General features: G+C 40.4%; 1 protein-coding gene across 5 annotated transcripts in view; it reads right to left on the reverse strand.

The window, feature by feature from the left end:
• Positions 1 to 20,907, reverse strand: part of LOC117438219 (ras GTPase-activating protein 1-like) — a 167,211-nt gene that overhangs the window by 16,165 nt on the left and 130,139 nt on the right. For 3 of the 5 annotated variants that reach the window (XM_034073720.1, XM_034073718.1, XM_034073719.1), the window contains exons 14-20: positions 19,281 to 19,438; positions 18,875 to 18,951; positions 10,296 to 10,468; positions 9,981 to 10,140; positions 9,669 to 9,811; positions 8,818 to 8,933; positions 1,088 to 1,174 (exon numbers count right to left, since the gene is read on the reverse strand). In XM_034073720.1, the coding sequence (XP_033929611.1) occupies positions 1,088 to 1,174; positions 8,818 to 8,933; positions 9,669 to 9,811; positions 9,981 to 10,140; positions 10,296 to 10,468; positions 18,875 to 18,951; positions 19,281 to 19,438 (914 nt within the window). Of the gene's footprint in view, positions 1 to 946; positions 993 to 1,087; positions 1,175 to 8,817; positions 8,934 to 9,668; positions 9,812 to 9,980; positions 10,141 to 10,295; positions 10,469 to 18,874; positions 18,952 to 19,280; positions 19,439 to 20,907 lie in introns of those variants that run through there. The other 2 variants (XM_034073722.1, XM_034073721.1) reach the window with 2 other exon arrangements.

Consider the following 20,907-nt stretch of genomic DNA (forward strand, 5'->3'; position numbering starts at 1 on the left):
TAAGCCCAGCTGGTAACTCAAAACCACTCAAAACTGGGGGAAATGAGCGAATGGCTGTGTGGTTTTGAGTTGTTGGCTGGGCTTAAACCACGACAGTTCTTTTTGGTGGCCAACCTGGGGCTGGAAGGGTTGAGATAACAACAGATCTGAGAAGAGTGTATCTAATCATTCATTGTTTTGGATTAATAGTCACTTGTCACAATGTTGATTTATTTGCTCTCAGAGTTGTTGTGCTTGGTCTCAGAGTTTCAGCATGTCACACCTTACTTGCAGCCAGTATTTGCTGTTTTAGTGTTTATCAGATGGGGGGAATTACCCAGAAGGCCCAGACTGCTTCTTGGTTTGGGCTGGGTATTGGTCGGCAGGTGGTGAGCAATTGTATTGTGCATCACTTGTGTTTATTGTTTTCTTTTACCCTTTTTAGTTTTATATTTTCTCCCATTGTTATTACCCTTATCATGGTTATCATTGATGCTAGGAGTAACTGTTTTGATTCTCCTCATTCCTCTGGGAGCGGGGTGGGGGGGTGGGGGGGGCAGGGGGCAGAAAGGGGGGGAGTGAATGAGCAGCTGCGTGGTTCTGAGTTAAAGGCTGGACTTAAACCATGACAACACACTACATAGGAGTCCCTGGATAAAGCATGGTCCTCCCAGATAGTATGACAGGAACATTGTCTTCAGAGGTCACTGCTCTCCAGGTGTATCACAAAGGTTAACTAACACTGAGAGAACTTTTTCTCTTTCCCAAGATGAAAAAGGAAATCATTATTTTAGATTAGTTTGTAAAACTTAAAAAAATTCAAAGTTAAAGCTATGAAGTATTGCTATACTGACCTCTATAATACACCTCTAGCAAGGTTCCAACAGCATGACTAAGAATCTGGAAAGCTCTCAATCCTTAACTGGGATATCATGCCACAGTACCATAATCACAGTACCATAATAACGTTACATATTCTTGTAACCTATATAAGGTACTATAAAGTTTTGGCACTAAAAGCAAAAAATAGATAAGGACACTGAAATATTACAGTAATAAGACATTAAAAGATTATTTTCAGCATCGAATAAAGTGACAAGTAACTTACCTAACAACTCTTGTTCTCATTGTGGTATTAGCTGGCCACTTGCTTTGAACAGACTTTTGCAAGCATCCATAAATATATCTCAGTGTCCTGTAAAAATAACAGCTAATTAATAATTTTATTAAAACCCTTCCTTGAATAAAAAAGCTGGTCAGAAAGGATTTAGTCCAACCTCCAGCTTAATGCAGAACTATTATCAATACTAAAATTATGATTCAGACATAATCTTTAAATTATTTTAAAATCTGCTATGAGAGTCCATTTACCGATGGCAAAGACAGTCCTTGACTAATACACTGTTCTATTTGTGCAGGTAAAATTCTGATAATTCACATGTGTGTTAAATGCTTTATGATACTTTTTTCCCTATTACTTAGGTAGCGTTCCCTTTTAAAAAATGAAAAAGGTTTGGTGGCTTCCCCCCCTTTTTAACTGAACAAATAACAACTTGTGCATCCATAAATACAGGTTTGGTGTAGTTAAGCAATAGTCCTCTCCAGAAAATGGGAGCACTCTGGTGTATTTCAGGAAATGTTAAGATACGGACCATATACTTAAAAGACTGAAGGTTTTAATGATAACCTTGCCATCACTGACCCAAAAGAATCTTCTGTGTTATTCTGCCATTCTGTGTTGGGTTGACCCCAATCAGCAGCTAAGCCTCACTTGGTCATCACTTGCTCACTTACCCTCATCATGATAGGGGAGAGAATTAGAAGGGTAAAAGTGAGAAAACTCATGTGGCGCCCGAACAGGGATCCTCTATATATTCACATTAAAACGGAAGAGGCTGAATCGCCGTGCCGCGGGGAGGAAAGAAAAAGAAGAAATCATCTGGAATTGATCTGGCTGGACCAAGATCGGGAGGTAGACGCCTCGGAGGTACAAGCCTCGAATAGGAGCCTTGTGAGCCCGGAAGACACTGCACAGTGCAAATAAGATGAGCAGCAGAACGGTTGGAAGGGAGCTTAAGGATGGGAAACCAGTTAAGTAAAGAAGAAGAAGCAATACTTAAGCTCTTCCAACATATCCTGTCTGTGAGAGGGACAGAGTATGATGAAGCTATGCTAAAAAGATTGTTGCTCTGGAGTAAGGAGAAGGAGTTAATTGTGGGGGTCAGCGAAGCTTTTAATCTCAAGACTTGGGAAAAAATTACTGAGGAAGAAGCCTCCATTTTATGGGTGTTTTCAGTCCTTCTTAAGGTGAAGGGAGCAACCTTTAAAGAGAAAGACTTAAATATAATGCTGAAATGGTTGAAGACACGTTACCCAGAGATTGATGAGTCTACCGGATTTGAGATCTTTTTGTGGAATGGGGAAGGAGTTAAACTGTGGAATGCGGCCACGAAAGGGAATGACACTGTGAAAGGTTTGTTAGTCATTTGGAGAACTGTTTTAGAGATGTTAAAGTAAAAAAATGAGATCATGGAGACCCTTGGAAACCTTGGAAACCTTTATAGATATGGCTGGCCACTTCTTCCGACGTAGGCTGGCCACCTGTGTCGGAATGAGTGTGCATTTTGGTCAGTATAAAAGCCCAAGCCTCAAACTTAAACAGCAGAGGTTTAGACTTGATATAAGGAAGAAATTCTTTACTGTTAGGGTGGTGAGGTACTGGAATGGGTTGCCCAGAGAGGCAGTGAATGCTCCATCCCTGGCAGTGTTCAAGACCAGGTTGGAGGAAGCCTTGGGTGATATGGTTTAGTGTGAGGTGTCCCTGCCCATGGCAGGGGGGTTGGAACTAGTTGATCTTGAGGTCCTTTCCAATCCTAACTATTCTATGATTCTATGTGATGTGAGGGAGGCAGAGCCTCTGCGGGGACGCCCGCTAAGGTTGAGCCTGCCACCTCGCACTGCGATGATGCTTCTTGGAGCTGGTTTCCTGATAGTCTTCACAAGGTCCTTGTGCTAAATTCTGTATGTGGGACCGTGTACTGGGAGCAATGACTGTCTGGATTTTGTGTTTCAAATATTGTAGTTGTGTGGAGTGTGCTTGTGGGATCCCACATGTGTGTGTGTGATGAGGGCAGATGGTGTTCTGTGTATTTTTTGTTGTCAGGTTCATGTAAAAGTTTTTAACGTGTAGCAGTCTAACATTTTGGGCAAGAAAGGGTTAATGCAAAAGTGTGGTTGCCGGCAGGTATTTGTTGCTGCTGCTGAGCAGGCAGGCAGCTGTAGGTGCTGCCAAGCAGGCAGGCATTTATAGCAGCTGCCGAGCAAGCCAGTCTGTAGCTGTGTAAAGCAGGGTGAGCGACTTGGTCTGATTAAAAAAAAAATAAAAAAATAAAAAAAAGGGTAATGACACAGCAAGCTCCTTGACTGTTAAAAATGTGCAGTTTACTTCTGCAGCTGCTCCACATTCCTTTTGCATCAGAATGCTTCTGCTTTAAGCAATCACATTAACCTGTCTATTTCTCAAGAACTGATAACCCAGGAGAGGGGGTATATTTCTGTCCTCCTACCTACATGTCAGTGGCGGCTGCCTGCAAAGTTTGTCAAGCCTTGCCATGAGCTGGATAGATGAGAGGAAGAATCCGATGTGTCAGCTACAGGAGCTGACCTTGAATACCCCAAGCAAAATGAAATAGAGGAAGAGAAAAACAAATTATTGCAAAACATCACTTGGGGGCAACTGAAAAGTAACAACTTGAATATGTGTGCTTGTAATTTATTAGAGACTGCAATCTTGTGTATAAAACCATTTGTATTTACTAGCCAGTTTCTAATAAGAAACTACACTTTGTATTGTATGGATTTCTCACTTGTAAAAAGAGATGTTAGAGCATACAAATTTGCAGCAGCTGCTAGAAAATGCTAAGGCAAAAGCTAGAAAGATTCTAAGATGATGGTAGTGTTATAAAGCAGGTAATGGAACAAATTAGGGTGGGAGAACTCCACTGGTAGGAAGTTTCTTTGGTTAGTCATCCACTGCCATCAGCATCTTCAACATGCTGATGCACTCTGTAACAGTTACTCTGCTAATGTAAATCTGTGTTTGCTTTGCTGTAGTAGTGACTTGTTACTGGGTGAAGCAGGTGAAACTCTGCATTGACAACAGGGTGCAAGGACTGAAGTTGACCAAATGCCTGCTACCACAGTCAAGGGCAAGACTGGGTTGGCCTTTGTGTTTTCCACCAAGAAGAACCTTTAGCTCCACTGTTGGCTGCAACCAGCAGGTGTGGAGCGGTGGGGACACATGCCATGCCAGACCTTGATATGAGGGATGGCCTCCCCTGTTATCAGAGAGCCATCCAGGAGAAAAAAGGCAGGCCCAGCAGCCTGTGGTTGGCATGTGTAGGAGATATGATCTAGTCCAAATCCTCTGGTCAAGTAGGGTCATCTAATGTAGGTACTGAAAGCAGCTTAAAAAAAAAAAAGGGGCGGAATGCCAGGATTTTCTCCACAAATAGTTACCAAAAAGCACAGTTTGTACTAAGTTCTTTAAATTTGTCTAGTTTTGATTCTCTTTCCACCATACAGTGATTGTGACATCTGATGGACAATTTCTTGCCCAAACAACTGGTTCTATGTAAAGACCTACATGATAACGAGTGGAAAGGACCATTGCCATTGCTGACATGGGATCAAGGATACTGTCGTGGTTTAAACCAAGTCCCCCAACTCCTGGAGAGTTAGGAAGGAGAATCCAAGGAATGCAGCCCTCACAGATTGAGACAAGAACGGTTCAATAGCTAAGGCATAACACAATAATCAGATCTGTTCTCATCTCAAACCCTCGGGCCCCACGTTGGGCGCCAAAACCTGTTGTGGTTTAAACTAAATCTGCACAGTTCCCCCTTTGTTTCCCCTCCCCCCCCTCACCTTCCCACTCCCAGAGGGATGGGAAGGAGAGCCAGAGGAATACAACTCCCACGGATCGAGGTAAAATCAGTCCAGCAATCAAGGTATAACAGAATCACTAACGGTACTGTGAAAAACTAAAGAATAAGGTATTGTTTATTAAGATATATGTTAGGTATATATATGTTAAGCCCAATATAAAGGTTAGGCAACAAAAGATATGAAATTGCTTATGCACACAGTTAACGGACACAGTTTTTGCAAGATAAGATAACCGCAATCGCTTACACCAATTAAACCACAATCGCTTACACCAATTAAACCAGAAACCGTTTATGCAAACATAAGATGACCACAAGGTGTTACAGAAACTGGCTTGCAAGATGTTCCAGGAACTGGCAGAAATAAGACAAACCACTCCATATAAGGACATAAATGAAGGGTCAACTATGGAACAAAGGAGGAAGACTTCTTACTTCGGCCTCACCGACCACCGGGAGGCAGAAGTCGACCCCCTAGCAACAGCTGAAGCATGCGCAGAGTACCTCAACTACGTCATGAACACGGAAGTAAAAGATGTATAAGGGAGGGCTTTTTGAACTGCTCAGTACGGCAGTAGGCGGAGCGCAGACTCCCCTGCCGTCCAGCGCTGTCTTTGCTCATATTCTACTTGCTATAATTAATAAAATTCTAATTGGATTATGATCCGTTGTGGTCTCAATTTATAACAGTACCAATAACAAATCAATGTTAGAGGAGACAAACAGGGAGAGAGAATACGAAACCACCCGCCGCCACGAGTCCAGCCCGGAAGAGAGAGAGAGCTTCCCCCCTCCCCTCCTGGCCAGCTTCCCGTTGCCTCCCCGAGCCCAGCCCGGCGTGTTAACCCCTTCCCTCCCGGCCAGCTTCCAGTCCCCTCCCCGAGCAGGACGTGCTGTGGTATGGAATACCTCCCCGACTAGCCCAGACCAGGCGCCCTATCTCTCCCTCCTCCCTGGCAGAGCATGAGCTACTGCTGAACCCATGACAGATACGACTGTGTAGAGCTATCGACAGGACCATACTGACTGCCAGCAAAATGTATAAAGCTCCAGAACTCAACAACATAAAGAAACACCAATGACAGAAATCTTTGTAATATCTGTTCTATTATGTGTGACCATGGATAATGGACAAGTATACTGAGCACATCTGTTAAATCTCCAATATTCCAACCTGTTATATGGTGTGTAGGATTCACTGGTATGCCACATGTTATAAAGGTTCAAGTGACTTCAAATCAGACTAGTCTTACTGAAATAATGCTAGCTAGAGTAGTGGGTTGTTATGTTACAAAAGTCCAGCAGTGATAGACAGACACACCAAATTTTAAAAAAACTTTTAGTAAAACTAAAAAGGGGGAGATGTGGAGACAGTGTTCTCACAGGAGAATGGATATTTGGTACATGAACTCTGAATAACCCCAAAAGATACAGCAAATCCATGAGAGGCCTGAGGAAGCTTAAGCAAGCAAGATAAGAGGAAGCTGGAATTCACTAAGTGATGAGAACTGTGGACTGTTGGCAAGCTTTCAAGGTCAAGTTCTCACACCTGTGCTTAACCAATTATATGTTAGTCACTAAGGGTCTTCAAGACAAGTATCCAATCACAATATGCCAAATTGCTGTAGGTGTGTGTAAGCAATAGTATATAAGGAGTTAATGCTTTGTAATAAATGGATTTTGGTCTGATCATATTGATCTCTGACTGAGTCTATTCTGCAGCACTCATGGGTTGAGATAAAGACTGTTTCATAGGAAAAGCAAAAGCTGTGCATGCAAACAAAGCAAAATAAGGAATTAATTCACTACTTCCCATCGACAGGCAGGTGTTCAGCCATCTCCAGGAAAGTAGGGCTTCATCACGTATAACTGTTACTTGAGAAGATAAACACCATAACTCCAAATGTTATCACACACCCCCCCCCCCCTTCATCCTTCTTTTCCTGCAATTTTACTGCAGAGCACATCATATCATATGGAATATCCCTTAGGACAGTTGGAGACAGAGCTGTCCCAGCTCTGTCCCCTTCCAACTTCTTGCCTACCTCTAGCCTGCTTGCTGGGAGGGGGGGAGGAGAAAAAACAACCCTCAACACTGTGCAAGCACTGTTCAGCCAAAACATGGGTGTACTATCAAGACTGTTTTACTCACAAATCTATAAAACACAGCACCATACAGATTACTATGAAGAAAATTAACTCCATCCCAACCAAACCCATTACAAAATGGGCTGCAGTCCCTTTGGGTGTATACCTGCTCTGGTATAGTCTTACCAGTCACTTCCATTCCAGCTCATGTTCAGTATAGCTACACTCAACATGATTTCATTCAGGCTACAATAGTCCACTGTTAGTCTCCACCCTCCATCAGACTTTTGCAGGCTATATGGAACTATTCAATGGTGATTGAGTCTTGCTGATCACTCCTTGACTCTCCAGTTGATGAATCATTTCATGGAGGGGAACCAGAGAGTCTTGGTTGTTGTGATATTACTGCTGGTTCAATGTTACAGTAACAGTTGACACCTGCTTCTCTTCAACCTACAGCAACCTCACAACAGAAAGGCTCCTGCAAGAGGTTGGGTAAGGTAGACAGCTGTTTAATCTTCTCTGCATCCATGGCTGCTACAAAAAAGGCCCTCCTTTTTGGGTTCTTGAAGCACCCTGTCCTGAAATAGTTTATGCCAAGGATACATGGAGCCTCCAGGGCAATAACAATAGGGTGCTTCTGCCACTTGTTCCCTGTAAGGCTCATTACAGCCTTCAACACAGGTAACTGCTGGGATCCCCTTGTCAGTCCAGAAATCCAGATGGGTTCTACCCCCTTGGACCCTAATGGCATTAGGGTACACTGTGCACCCATGTCCACCAAAGCCTTATATTCCCATAGATCTGATGTGCTAGGGCATCAAATCCACACAGTCCTGGTTATCCTTTTCCTCTGACCAGAGGAAGGATCCCTCCCTTCTTGTTTGGAGCATTAATTATTCAACTCCTGTGACTGCAAACCAGAACTCCCTTCATTAGGATCAGGAGAATCAGCCCATGCTGGAGCAGGCTTCTGGAAGGACCTGTGATCCCATAGAGAGAGGAGCCCATGCTGGAGCAGGTTTTCTTCCAGGACCTGTGGCCCTGTGGGGGACACATGCTGGAGCAGTCTGTTCCAGAAGGACTGCACCCTGTGTAAAGAACCCACGCTGGAGCAGTACATTAAAAAGTGCAGACTGTGGGAAGGACTCACACTGGAGAAGTTCGTGAAGAATAGTCTCCCATGGGAGGGACCACACACTGGAGCAGGGGAAGAATGTGAGGAGGAAGGAGCGGCAGTGACAACATGTGATGAACTGACTGCAACCCCCATTTCCTGTCCCCCTGCACCACTTGGGGCAGGGAAGAGGTAGAGAAAATTGGGAGTGAAGGTGAGACCATGAAGAAGGGAGGGGTGGGGGGAAGGTGTTTTAAGATTTGTTCTTATTTCTCATTACCCTACTCCAATTTGATTTGCTAATTTTCCTAAATTAATTCCCATTAGCCTGCTTTGCCCATGACAGTAATTGGTGAGTGATCTCCCCCGTCCATATCTCAACCCATGAGCTTTTCATTATGTTTTCTGTCCCCTGTCCAGGTGAGGAAGGGAGTGATAGAGCATTTTTGGTGGGCACCTGGCATCCAGACAATGTCAACCCACCACACATGCAAAAAGCACAATTCATTCAAGTGTTGATTTTTTGTTTTTGTTTTTTTTTTCCTCTGTACATAGAGCATCCATAAAGAAATTAGTCTTAAGACTGATTAGTATAAGATAAACCAATAAGAACACCATTTTATGGTGCAATGCAAAACACACAAACAGGAATTTTCAAGTGCAAATTTGAACAGATTGCAAACTTACGGAGGTAGTATCTCTGCAGCCATGAATATTTTCTCCAACAATTCTGAAAGTATACTGAGTAGATGTGCCAAGTTAATGTTTACATCTTCATTTTTTTCTAATTTTGAGGGATTTAACTAAAACCAAAAGGAAAAAATACTGTTTCTTCTCTTGAATAGAACTACAGGCATAATTTTATAATATTAGACACTGAATACTATTTCAACATAAATTAAATCTTCTACTGCTGTACAAATCTCAGAATTGTACAGAAAATACAAATCTGCTTCAAGGGGTAGCCAGGAAACTAATGTGAAAAAGCAATGTTTTTAAGTTCTAGTGCACTGATTTTAACAGCACAGACATTTAACACTGTCCATAACTGCCCATCTTTTTTTAAATACATACATTTTCATATCTTATAGTCTAGTCTTCTGAAGACACCCTCCCCCCACCTTTCCATAATTAAGTTTAAGTAGAACAGAAGTTAGGAGTGTCGTTTTAGAAATAAATATAGGATCTAACACAAGCACTTAAGGTAAGGGAGTTTTAAAATGAAACTAAGTTCAGACATTGACTTTAGTATATCTGGAGCTTAACAAAAGTTATTTAGGGTAGACCATTCAGCAACTGCTACAAAAGAACCTACAATTGCTAAAGAATAAACACATAATTTAAAGAAATTTGAGTTTAAACACATATTTAAAAGTGATGTTATGAACATTGTTCAAGCTAACATTTAGAAAAAATTCATAATCAGTTCAGTTCCATTATTGAAATTATTTCTGAAGGTTTAATAAATGCTTCCAAAGCAAACAATAGGTAGATCATCATTTCAACAAATCAAAATAAAAAATATTTCAAGGTATCACCTCACAGGACTGCTTGCTCTCCATTATCTTTAATATACTGTCTTTCAGTGCATGGTGAACAAAACGTGTTGCTGTGGTTTTCATATATTGCTCCATTAGTGTACTTGCTAAAGTGGTGGCACGAAACAAAGTAGTAGCTTCATCTGAAAAATATAAAGCAATAAGCTGGGAAAATGAGACAACAAAAAGCAGAGGAAAAAACACGCTGCATTCATAGTTTGATATATGATGTAATTAAGGAAGGCAACAGAAACAAAGATGTAGGAGTCCTTCCCAGAACTTCAGTAAATGTTAGTTCAATTGGAACAGTACCTTCCATGCTTATTTCCCTGTCATTTAGTGTTCGTAACAGTAGTGACTCAAGCTTTTCATGAAGAAAAATCTTCAATAAAATGCCAGCCAACAGTGTTCTATCCTGTCCACAAACATGTGATAAGGCATAGACTACATGCATCTCTTTCTGGAGTATAAGCTGAAAAAAAAACACGAATAATCTTCAGAAATGTGTCCTAACATAATAGTCAATACAAATACTACTTAGCGACATTTATTAGTGTTATTGAAATCTCTCTCAATCAACAAAGAAAATTAATTTTGACAGAAAAACTGAGGAAACAAATTTAATACCTCTTTAAACTCACTGTACTCCTCTTCTGGCATGATCTTCTCCATAGAATATCGTGCTCGAACACGCAAAGATCCTGGCTCAGTACCCTTCAGTGGTATATAAGAACTGAGCTGAAACCACTCATCTGTTGCATGTCCTTTCTGTAATCGGCTTAATTTGCAACGCATAAAAACTTTAGGAAAAAAAGCATGGTTAAGTAGGTTACGTCCAGCAAAACAGTGCTATTATTGAATAAAAAAGTCTGTTTTCAGCATGTCACCTTGTTTCAACAAGAGTATTAATAGAAAGAATCAAAATTTGTGCCATGAAGTATATTGACAGACTATCTCTTAAATGGTTTCAGACTCCTGAAAACTGAAGCTGAAATATAAAGCATGCTGTAAATAATGAATACACAGAGATCATAGAATCATAGTTAGGGTTGGTTATTATCAAAGTTTTCTTAACATCGAAATAGGGGGAAAAGGCCCCCTCTCTCCCAGCTACCTAGCAAACCTAGGAAGCAATCAGAAAATTAAAACAAGAAAACTGATTTGAATTCATTGTCCTCTTTAGAAGCCTTGGGCTCATACTGCCATCAGGTCTGCTCTTGAGTCACGTTGTTACTATTTGTAGTTTTATTATTAGCATTACTACATCTTTCCCAAATGTCGTCAGATGTATTTATTTAATACTTAGAAACTCCCAGATTAAGGCTGCAACAGTTTATACAAACTGTATAAAAAAACCCACTCCCAGTGGATAAACAAATTCATCATCATCTACTACTTATCATAAGTGTGGATTAGTCTGTCTTTAGACCAGATAATCAATTGACTTTCCCAAAATATTTCTTATGAGCAAAGCTCTCATGTCCTTGCCTGTGCAACAAAACAACATTCTTGTTTTGCTTGTGAATATAAGGCAATCTCATTGACAGGAAGAGCAAGGTACAGGATTCAAAATAACCTGACAATTTAATTTTCCCATGGTTATACAGTAGCACTTACTAGCAATAATATAAATACTATAATCTTTCTTTGATCTTAAAAGATCAAAACAGTAATATCAATACCTGGACTGCAGAATATTTGTTATCATAATTTATATTCAAAGACTTTAAAGAAACACTTTCTGCTATTTAGCAACATATATGAAACTATTAGGCTATGTTCAATAAGAGTGTCATTGGATGAGAATTTAAGGATGATACTTCGCAGTCTAGAACATTATGATAGAATAACAAATATACAGAAAAAAAAATCAATAGTTGATCCCATCTTTGCAAGGACTGTTAAGAGCTATACACAACAACCCTGATCCAACAATATTTTATATGATGGACACTAGCACAAAAAAAAAAGGTAAGACTGAGGTTTCTTAATGGTTTATTTGCAAATAAAGCTTGGGGATTAATATTTAGTTTATATTTTGATGATTAATACTTATAACCTGAAATCAAATTTATGTTTTTCTCAGAATGGAAATGAACTTCAGTTTACATTGAAGCCTTTGTTGAACCTAACCAGAACCAGCCAAAATCATCCACTCCCTCAAAAACCCTAAAAACATTTACAGCTACTGAATCAGAATAAAAGCCTAACTAAATGTTGACAAAGAAGAAATTGCTCAATACATGGACATACTAAATCCTGTCTTTTCCACTCACAGCTGATATGTTAGCACAATCCATTTACTAAGCAGCAAGTATCTGTTGAGGACTACAACCTCTTACACTTTGTTCTTCAAAGAAGTGGCTGTCAGCATCTTATTTTTGGTACCTAGTGTTGGTAGACAGTATGCTGTTACTATCATTAACACATGCCTGATAGGCTCCATAGTTTTTCCCCTTTCTCCAAAGTCCACCCATGTCTATGGGAGTGTTTACACACTTAGCACTTAACATGTTCAGTGCATATTTCCTGGAGAGTATGGGAGGGAAGGAACCAAGTTTATAATCTGCCATAGTAGGCTTATTTCCCAGTGACACAGAAGTGATAAATGTGTAGTACAGTGACATCTTTTTCCTCCAGCTGCATATTCTCAAATAACAACTTCAAAACCAAACTGTGGCACTACTACAAACACAAAGTGCTTGAAAGGGGAGACAGGGGTAATGTGCATTTGCAGCCCAGAAAGTCAGTCCTGGGCTGTATCAAAAAGAGCATGGCAAGCAGGCCAGGGGAGGAGATTCTCCCCCTGTACTCTGTTCTCATGAGACCCCATCTGGAGTACTGGAGTACAGCTGTGGGGCCCCCAACATAAGAAGAAAGTAAACCTGATGGAGTGCATCCAGAGGAGGGCCATGATGATGATCAGAGGGCTAAAGCACCTTTCCTAAGAAGACAGGCTGAGAGAGTTGGGGTTGCTTAGCCTGAAGAAAAGAAGTCTCCAAGGAGACCTTATAGCAGCCTTCCAGTATTTAAAGCCTTAAAGGGGACCTACAGGATAGATGAGGAGGGACTCTATCAGGGAGTGTAGTGATAGGATGGGGGGTAATGGTTTTAAACTGAAAGAGGGTAGAGTTAGATTAGATATTACGAAGAAATTCTTTACTGTGAGGGTAGTGAAGCACTGGAACTGGTTGCCCAGAGAAGATGTGGATGCCATATCCCTGGAAGAGCTCAAAGTCAGGTTAGATGGGGCTTTGAGCAACCTGGTCTAGTAGAGAATGTCCCTGACCATGGCAGGGGGGTTGAAACTAGATGATCTTTTAAGGTCCCTTCCAACCCAAACTGTTCTGTGATTTTGCTCTACGGACTGCATGAGGTGACCGCCTCTAGTATAAAAATATTTTCTTTTTCAATGGGTATTAATCCGGAATTAGCCAACTATCCTGGTGCAAAACTAAACCAGTACTTCCACTCCAGCTGAACCCTATATGGAACTGCCCTGAAACAGTTACTGATTTAACTGATCACATTTCAGCATTCAAATTTTCAGTAGCTTATGAAATCTAGCAATATATTCCAGAGGTTTTGCTTTGTTTTATTTTTCCCTGAGCAATATTTATATATTTATTAAAATAATTTATTAAAAAACTGTTAGAGAAACAAAGAAAACAAGTAGAACTCATGCTAAAATATTTAGTATAATTTATGAATATTTGAAATATCTTTTAAAAGCAAAAATACAAAACCAGTAATGGAATGAATATTCATAATAGGCAAATTTCAAAGTGAAAGACTTAAAAACTAAAGAAATATTTTTAAACACTCACACTGGGTCTGGCTGGGATGAAGTTAACTTTCTTCATAGCAGCCCTCATAGTGCTGTGCCCTGTATTTGTAGCTAGAATGTGTTGATAACAAACCAGTCATGGTTACTGCTGAGTAGTGCTCACACAGCATCAACGCTGTCTCTCCAACCCCACTCCTCAAAGACCATAAAGCTGGGGGTGGAAAAGAGGTTGGGAAGGGACATAGCCAGGACAGCTGACCCAAACTGACCAAAGGGATATTCCATACCATACGATGTCTGCTCAGCAATAAAAGCTAAAAGAAATGAGGAGAAGGAGCATTATTATTAAAATGCTTGTCTTCGAAAGCAACTGCTATGCTTACTGAGGCCCTACTTCTCCGGAAGCGGCTGAACATCACCTACTGATGGGAAGTAGAGAATAAATCTTCTTGTTTTCCTTTGCTTCCACATGCAGCCTCTGCTTTTCTTTAGTAAGCTGCTTTTTTCTTGACCCACAAGTTTTTAATCTTATTTTCTCCCCCATCCCACTGAGAAGAGGGACTTGGTGGGCAACTGGCAGCCAGCTGAAGTCAACCCACCACAAATACTGAAACAAATAGCCCTTATGCTTGCATAATTTGGGTATTTAATTTTGTGTTACAATGGAAGAGAAAGCAGTGAATCTGATACAAGATTTTTTGGCTGTCATTCTGCTTTATATGATGGAAAAATAAGCAGGAAAATTGACTTAATTGGTGTCATGGGTTCAGTAGTAGCAGTCATTTTTCTCCTTAGTAGCTGGTGCAGTGCTGGGTTTTTTAATTTCAACTCTGATAACACCGATGTTTTTAGTTGTTGCTAAGTAATGTTTACTCCAACCAAGGACTTTCTCAGTCTTATGCTCTGCCAGGGAGGAGGGGAAGCCGGGAGGAAGCAGAGACAGGACACCTGACCCAAAGTAGCCAAAGGGGTATTCCATACCACAGTATGTCATGCCCAACTGGGGGGAGTTACCCAGAAGGGCTAGGTCACTGCTCAGGTCAGGCTGGGTATCAGTCAGTGGGTGGTGAGCAATTGTATTGTGCATCACTTTTGTTTGCTTTCTTTCCCTTTTCCCCTTTTATTTTTATATTCTCTCCCCTTGTTATTTCCCTCATCATTATTATTATTATTGGTGGTATCAGTAGTAGTTTTATATTACACCTTAGATGCTGGAGTGTTCTTATCTCAACCTGTGGGTGTTACATTCTTTTGATTCTCCTCCCCATCCCTCCGGGAGAGGGGGGAAGAAGTGGGGGAGTGAGCAAGCATCTGCGTGGTTCTGAGTTACTGGCTGGGCTTAAATCATAACAGTGGATTAGCTGGGAAGATGAGCCTCACATTACTCACACTTCAGAGTAATTCACATTTAATAATTGTGGCTACAAAGGAGAAATGTTCAGATAAGTAATCAACCTATTTTATTTGGTTTTGGAGGTGGGAAAGGTTTACGCAACACAGCACACAGGTAAGTTGAATAAGGTCTCTTTTAGCTCAATTTTCTTCCCCATATACTTCAAATATTTAATAGAGATGGGGGTGTAGGCAGAGATGCTTGCTAGTCAAATTGATATGGTCTAATCCTTATCCCAAAATGAAAGGATCGTTAGGCTATGCTCTAAGAGTCTACCTAACCATAATCAGGAAACCGTTGCCAATCCTCTTGACCTAGATAAAGGAACAATCTATAACCTTTCACCAGTTGGATACATCTAAAGGTAGCATGCACGTTCTCCATAATCTGGTCAGGGAGAAGGAAACTATAAAAATGCTTTAAAAGGAGTTACTGAAGTATTCCATTCATGAATTATCACATGAAGAGTTCTTTTACTAACCAAAGCTTTGGCCCAGGTAAAGAATTTTCTAGCTCAAATGAATAAAACTGTGTGAAACCAAGCTCACAACTGCAATTAGAAAGTCCTTTTGTCTGTGTAGCAGGAATGATATACAGGTATTTGTCTCAACCATTGCTCTCCCTGAACTATCTCGCGGTTGTGGTGAGACCCCTAAGAAAGAGACTTTAGCGTTTTCTGAAACAACTTGTGGGTTCAGCTCTGTTGATTCACCTGTGCATCCTTGCACAAGGAAGAAAGTTTCACTTCTGACAAGCAGAATGGAATGCCCTTGCAAGAAACAAAAAGCGGATTGGAACACCCTTGCAGGAAACAAACTGTATGGTCAGCAGATAAGAAACCTGCTGAAACACACAATTCACAGATGCAACCCTGACTAATTACACAAAGCTGGGGGTAGAAGCTATCTGATCGACATCCGGATACAACATGGTATAAAGGACCACATGACCACCTGCTAGTTGGAAGACACTGTACAACTCCCTGGTGGTAAATATTTGACTCTCTCTCTCTGCAAATCTATCAATATACTGCTTCTATCCTTTCCTAAGCTTCCTCTTTTTTTTTCTTCTATTTTCCTTCTTTTTTAGGTTACAATCATTTTAGGTAACAAATTGCATTCTTCGGACATTTGACCTCGTTTGTGTCTTAATTTCACCCTGTGAGATCTGAGCCCTGCACATACTGTCCACTGAACATGACAGTCTGTCAAACAATATATCTTTTTTCCTTCTGCTATGTGGAAATTTTTCCAGTCAGAGGAAAGAGCAAGAGTTTTGAAATTTAATTAGGTTCTGCAACAGCATTCAGTCTTAGAAGTAATTCTAACTCTGGTCAAGGTTTCCTTACAAATCTCTGGGAGGAACAAAAGAGAAAGAGGCAAACACAGGGGGGTTGGAACTAGATGATCTTAAGGTCCTTTCCAACCCTAACTATTCTATGATTCTATAACAGGCCAGTAACACAATACCTGCAAACCAAAGCCAAGAGCAACAGATTATAAATACTGTACCAGGCTTTGGGACAGGTCTGAAAACAACAGAAAAGTACTTGGAACAAATCTTGGGTGGGGTATGGGTGGGGTGTGTGTCTGCATTGCAGGCAATAGAAAGGAGGCAAAGGGCTGAAGTTAAATGACAAGTATGGTGGGAAACAAAATACCTTGAAAGCAAAGAAAACAACATTGTGTGACTCAGAATCCAGGTGTGGGGTTTTTGGGGAGAGTTTTTTGGTTTGGGTTAATTTTGGGGTTTTGTGGAGTTTTTTTTGGTTTTTTTTTTTTTGAAAGCTGATATGTCTTACCATCTTGCTAGTAGTTTGCTATAATAGAAAAATAGAAGCAAAACAGATGAACAAGGAAAGTAACTGTCATGGTTTAAGCCCAGCTGGTAACGGGGCACACAACTGCTCACTCACTCCCCCCCTTCTCCCCCCGTTCCTGGATGAATGGGGAAGAGTATCAAAAGAATGTAAATCCCACAGGTTGAGATAAGAACAGTCCAGTAACTAAGGTATAATGCAAAACTACTACTGCTTCCACCAGTAATAATAATAATAAGGGAAACCGCAAGGGGAGAGAATACAATTGCTCACCACCTGCCAGCCCAGCCTGACCTGAGCAGTAATCTGGGTCTTCTGGGTAATTCCCCCTAGTTTATATACTGGGCATGATGTGCTGTGGTATGGAATACCCCTTTGGTTAGTTTGGTTCAGGTGTACTGTCTTTGCTTCCTTCCAGATTCTTGTGCCCCTTCTCCCTGGCAGAGAATGAGAATAAAAGTCCTTGATCAGAGGAAACATTACTTAGCAAAAACTAAAAACATCAGTGTGTTATCAATCAGTTTTGTTCTCAGGCTAAAGTAAAAAAAAAACAGTACTGTACCAGCTACTAAGAAGAAGAAAAAATGACTGTTAGAGCTGAACCCAGGACAGTAAGCTCTTGAGAATACAGATCAGATAGAATGGGGGGGGAGAACAGGATGACAGAGGACTGAAGCAAATTTTTTTCTACAGACCGTCAAGATGTCACATTGGCTGGATGCCCGCATGCTCAATGTCAATGTTGTGTCAATGGCTCAATGTCCAATTGGAGACCAGTAACAAGTGGTGTCCCTCAGGGGTCAGTGGTGGGACTAATCTTGTTCAACATCTTTGTCGGTGACATGGACAGTGGAATTGAAGTTTGCCTACAACACTAAGTTATGTAGTTCACTTGATGATACACTAGAGGGAAGGGATGTTATCCGGAGGGATCTTGACGCACTTGAGAGGTGGGCCAATGCCAACCTCATGAAGTTCAACCAAGCCAGGTGCAAAGTCCTGCAGCTTGGTCGGGGCAATCCCAGGCACAACTACAGGTTGGGCAGAGAAGAGATTCAGAGCAGCCCTAAGGAGAAGGACTTTGGGATGTTGGTTGACGAGAAACTTAACATGAGCCAGAAGTGTGCACTTGCAGCCCAGAAAGCCAACTGTATCCTGGGCTGCATCAAAAGAAGCATGACCAGCAGGTTGAAGGAGGTGATCCTGTCCATCTACTCTGCTCTTGTGAGACCCCAATGTAAGAAGGACATGGAGCTGTTGGAGCAAGTCTAGAGGAGGGCCACAAGGATGATAAGGTGGTTCAAGCTGAGAAAGTTGGGGCTGTTCAGCCTGGAGAAGAGAAGGCTGTGTGGAGACCTCATAGCAGCCTTTGAGTATCTGAAGGGGGCCTATGAGGATGATGGAGAGGGATTCTTCATTAGGGACTGTAGTGATAGGACAAAGGGTAACAGGTTCAAACTTAAACGGGAAGTTTAGGTTAGATATAAGGAAGAAATTCTTTACTGTGAGGATGGTGAGGCACTGGAACAGGTTGCCCAAGGAAGTTGTGAATGCTCCATCCCTAGCAGTGTTCAAGGCCAGGTTGGATGGAGTCTTGGGTGACATAGTTTAGTGTGTGGTTTCCCTACCCATTGCAGGGGGGTTGGAACTAGATAATATTAAGGTCCTTTCCAACCCTAACTATTCTATGATTTTTATTTATTCAATTTTAAGTGACGAAAGTACCTTTCCTCCCTCTTTCTCACTGGAAGCAAAAAAAAAAAAAACCAACACAAAAAACCAAACCTGTAAAGGACAAAAGAAATCCCACACAGTTGGTCTTAAAACAGATTAAAGAAATGAACTTAGTGGAATGTAACATTACATGGAGCAGATTAGCCCTGAAAGATTCTCTTTCCTGGGTTTTTTTTTTTTTTGTGGGGGGGGGTGGTAGTGGTGGGTAAACATGGTCACAGTATAACATAACAGGTATACTAGAATAGATCTATAAAAGCCATCAGGTACATAGGTTTTTATTACTGTGCATTTTACTAAAATACATGCAGGTTCTTATTGTAAAAACATTAGTGTCAGTAACAGATATCCAAAACATACTAATACAGCTGTATTGTAATCACAGAATATACTCAGTTTTCTTGTGACAATGTTTGACAAGAGCAATGAAATTGTTGCAATATATATGCATCTTTTACAGAAAAAATACTTACGTATATCTGGATCTTTACTTTTCTTTGTTTTGTTGCTAAGACTTATCTCAAAGCTATTAATATCAGATGAAAGATCACTGGAGGAAAAGACAGAAAGACTCAATTAATACTAAACTTGGCCAACATTTAAACTTATTCTAAAGTTATTTCAATACTGAGTTCTCATGATCAGCCAAAGATAATTAACAAAGATACTTTAACAAAGATACAAGATACTTAACAAAGATACTTATTAACAAAGATACTTACATGCATACATAAGATTCTACCCATGCATTTATGGCTGCTATATAACCATGCATACAATATTTTTTAAAAGCATATGCAAAACACTACAGCATAAAGAATCTTAAATGAAATGCAATTTTCAAGTGAAATTCAGTAATTCAATAAGATTAAGACTTACTCAAAGACAAATTCTTCTGACCATACAGGGTTCTGCCCTTCCCTGATATGTGTTTTTGCTACCTGGACACTGTTCAGGTAGATGTTACAATATGGATTAGTAAAATGTTTTACTGGGAGCGTATGAGCTTCTTCTACATGTAAAATAAGACTGCTGACCTAAAGAAAATACACAAAATTAATCTTTTTATTTTTAAAGAAAGAATGGATTTTCCCCCTACGTGAAGGCTTAATGTTAAGGTATAAATATTAAATACAAAATATAATTTTCTAATAGAAAGTGCAGGGAACAGGAATAATGGAACAAGATTTTAAGAGGCATCAGTGACAGCTTAAGAGCAACTCAAATAATGTGAATGTAAATTTCCAGCACTGTGATTTTAATTACTTTTTTACTTTCAAAACCATCACTCACTATGAGACATTAAGATTTGTAAGTACAATCTTTTCTATGTATAGAAAATTCTACTGAAGTCAAAGACTTGTATTTTGCATAAGAGACATGGGCAACTCCAAACATAATGCTATATTTGGTGCTTTCCTAACAGATTAGGCTCAGTATGAGTCAGCAGTGTGCCCTGGCAGCCAAGAGGGCAAACTACATCCTGGGGTGCATCAAACACAGTATGACCAGCTGGTCAAAAGAGGTGATGATCCACCTGTATTTAGTATTGGTGTGGCCTCACCTTGAGTACTGTGTGCAGTGGTGGACCCCATGTTTTAAAAACTACATTAATGCGTCGAGAGGAGGGCAACAAAGATGGTGTAGGGCCTGAAAGGCATGTCCTATGAGGAGTGACTGAAGACCCTGGGTTTGTCCAGTTTGGAGAAAAGGAGGCTGAAGGGTGATCTCATTGCACTCTATAGCTTCCTGAGGAGGGGAAGTGGAGAGGGAGGTGCTGATCTCTTCTCCTTGGTATCTGGTGGCAGGATGCATTGGAATGGTTCAAGGCAATGTAGGGGAGGTTCAGACTTGACATTAGGAATCATACCTTTACCAAGAGAGTGGTCAAACACTGGAACAGGCTTCCTAGAGAGGAGGTCCATGCCCCAAGCCTGTCAGTGTTTAAGAGGCATTTGGACAGTGCCCTTAATATTATGCTTTAACTTTTGGTCAGCCTTGTAGTGGTCAGACAGTTGGACTAGATGATCACTGTAGGCCCTTTCCAACTGAAATATTCTATTCTATTGTAAACAACGGTAGATTACATAAAATTCCCTTGTTTGACACACTACAGTTTTCTCCCTGTCAAAAGTAAGATATTAGTCTATACTATAGAGTCTCAAAATAATAGCACTTGGAAGATCAATTTCCAGAAAATGAGAATTCTCTGAAATCATTTATATTAAATAAATTTTAAACAGTCTACTATTTTATAGATTTCTGAATGGTATAAAATTCATAGCTTAATCAAATATCTACTGATATCAACTGAAGTCAATTTAGACAAATACAGGAAATATCATACTTGATCAGGTCAAAAGTCCATTTAAATACAATTATTCAGGACCAGAAGTTTCAAAGGACAGTTCAAGAAACCCTGAAACTGATAAAATTTCTGTAAGACAATCATGAAAGTATAATTTTTGATCTTTATACACTTCATCTACCTTGATCATTCATTCTT

The sequence above is a fragment of the Melopsittacus undulatus genome (genome assembly GCF_012275295.1).
Source record: "Melopsittacus undulatus isolate bMelUnd1 chromosome W unlocalized genomic scaffold, bMelUnd1.mat.Z SUPER_W_unloc_2, whole genome shotgun sequence".
NCBI lineage: Eukaryota > Metazoa > Chordata > Aves > Psittaciformes > Psittaculidae > Melopsittacus > Melopsittacus undulatus.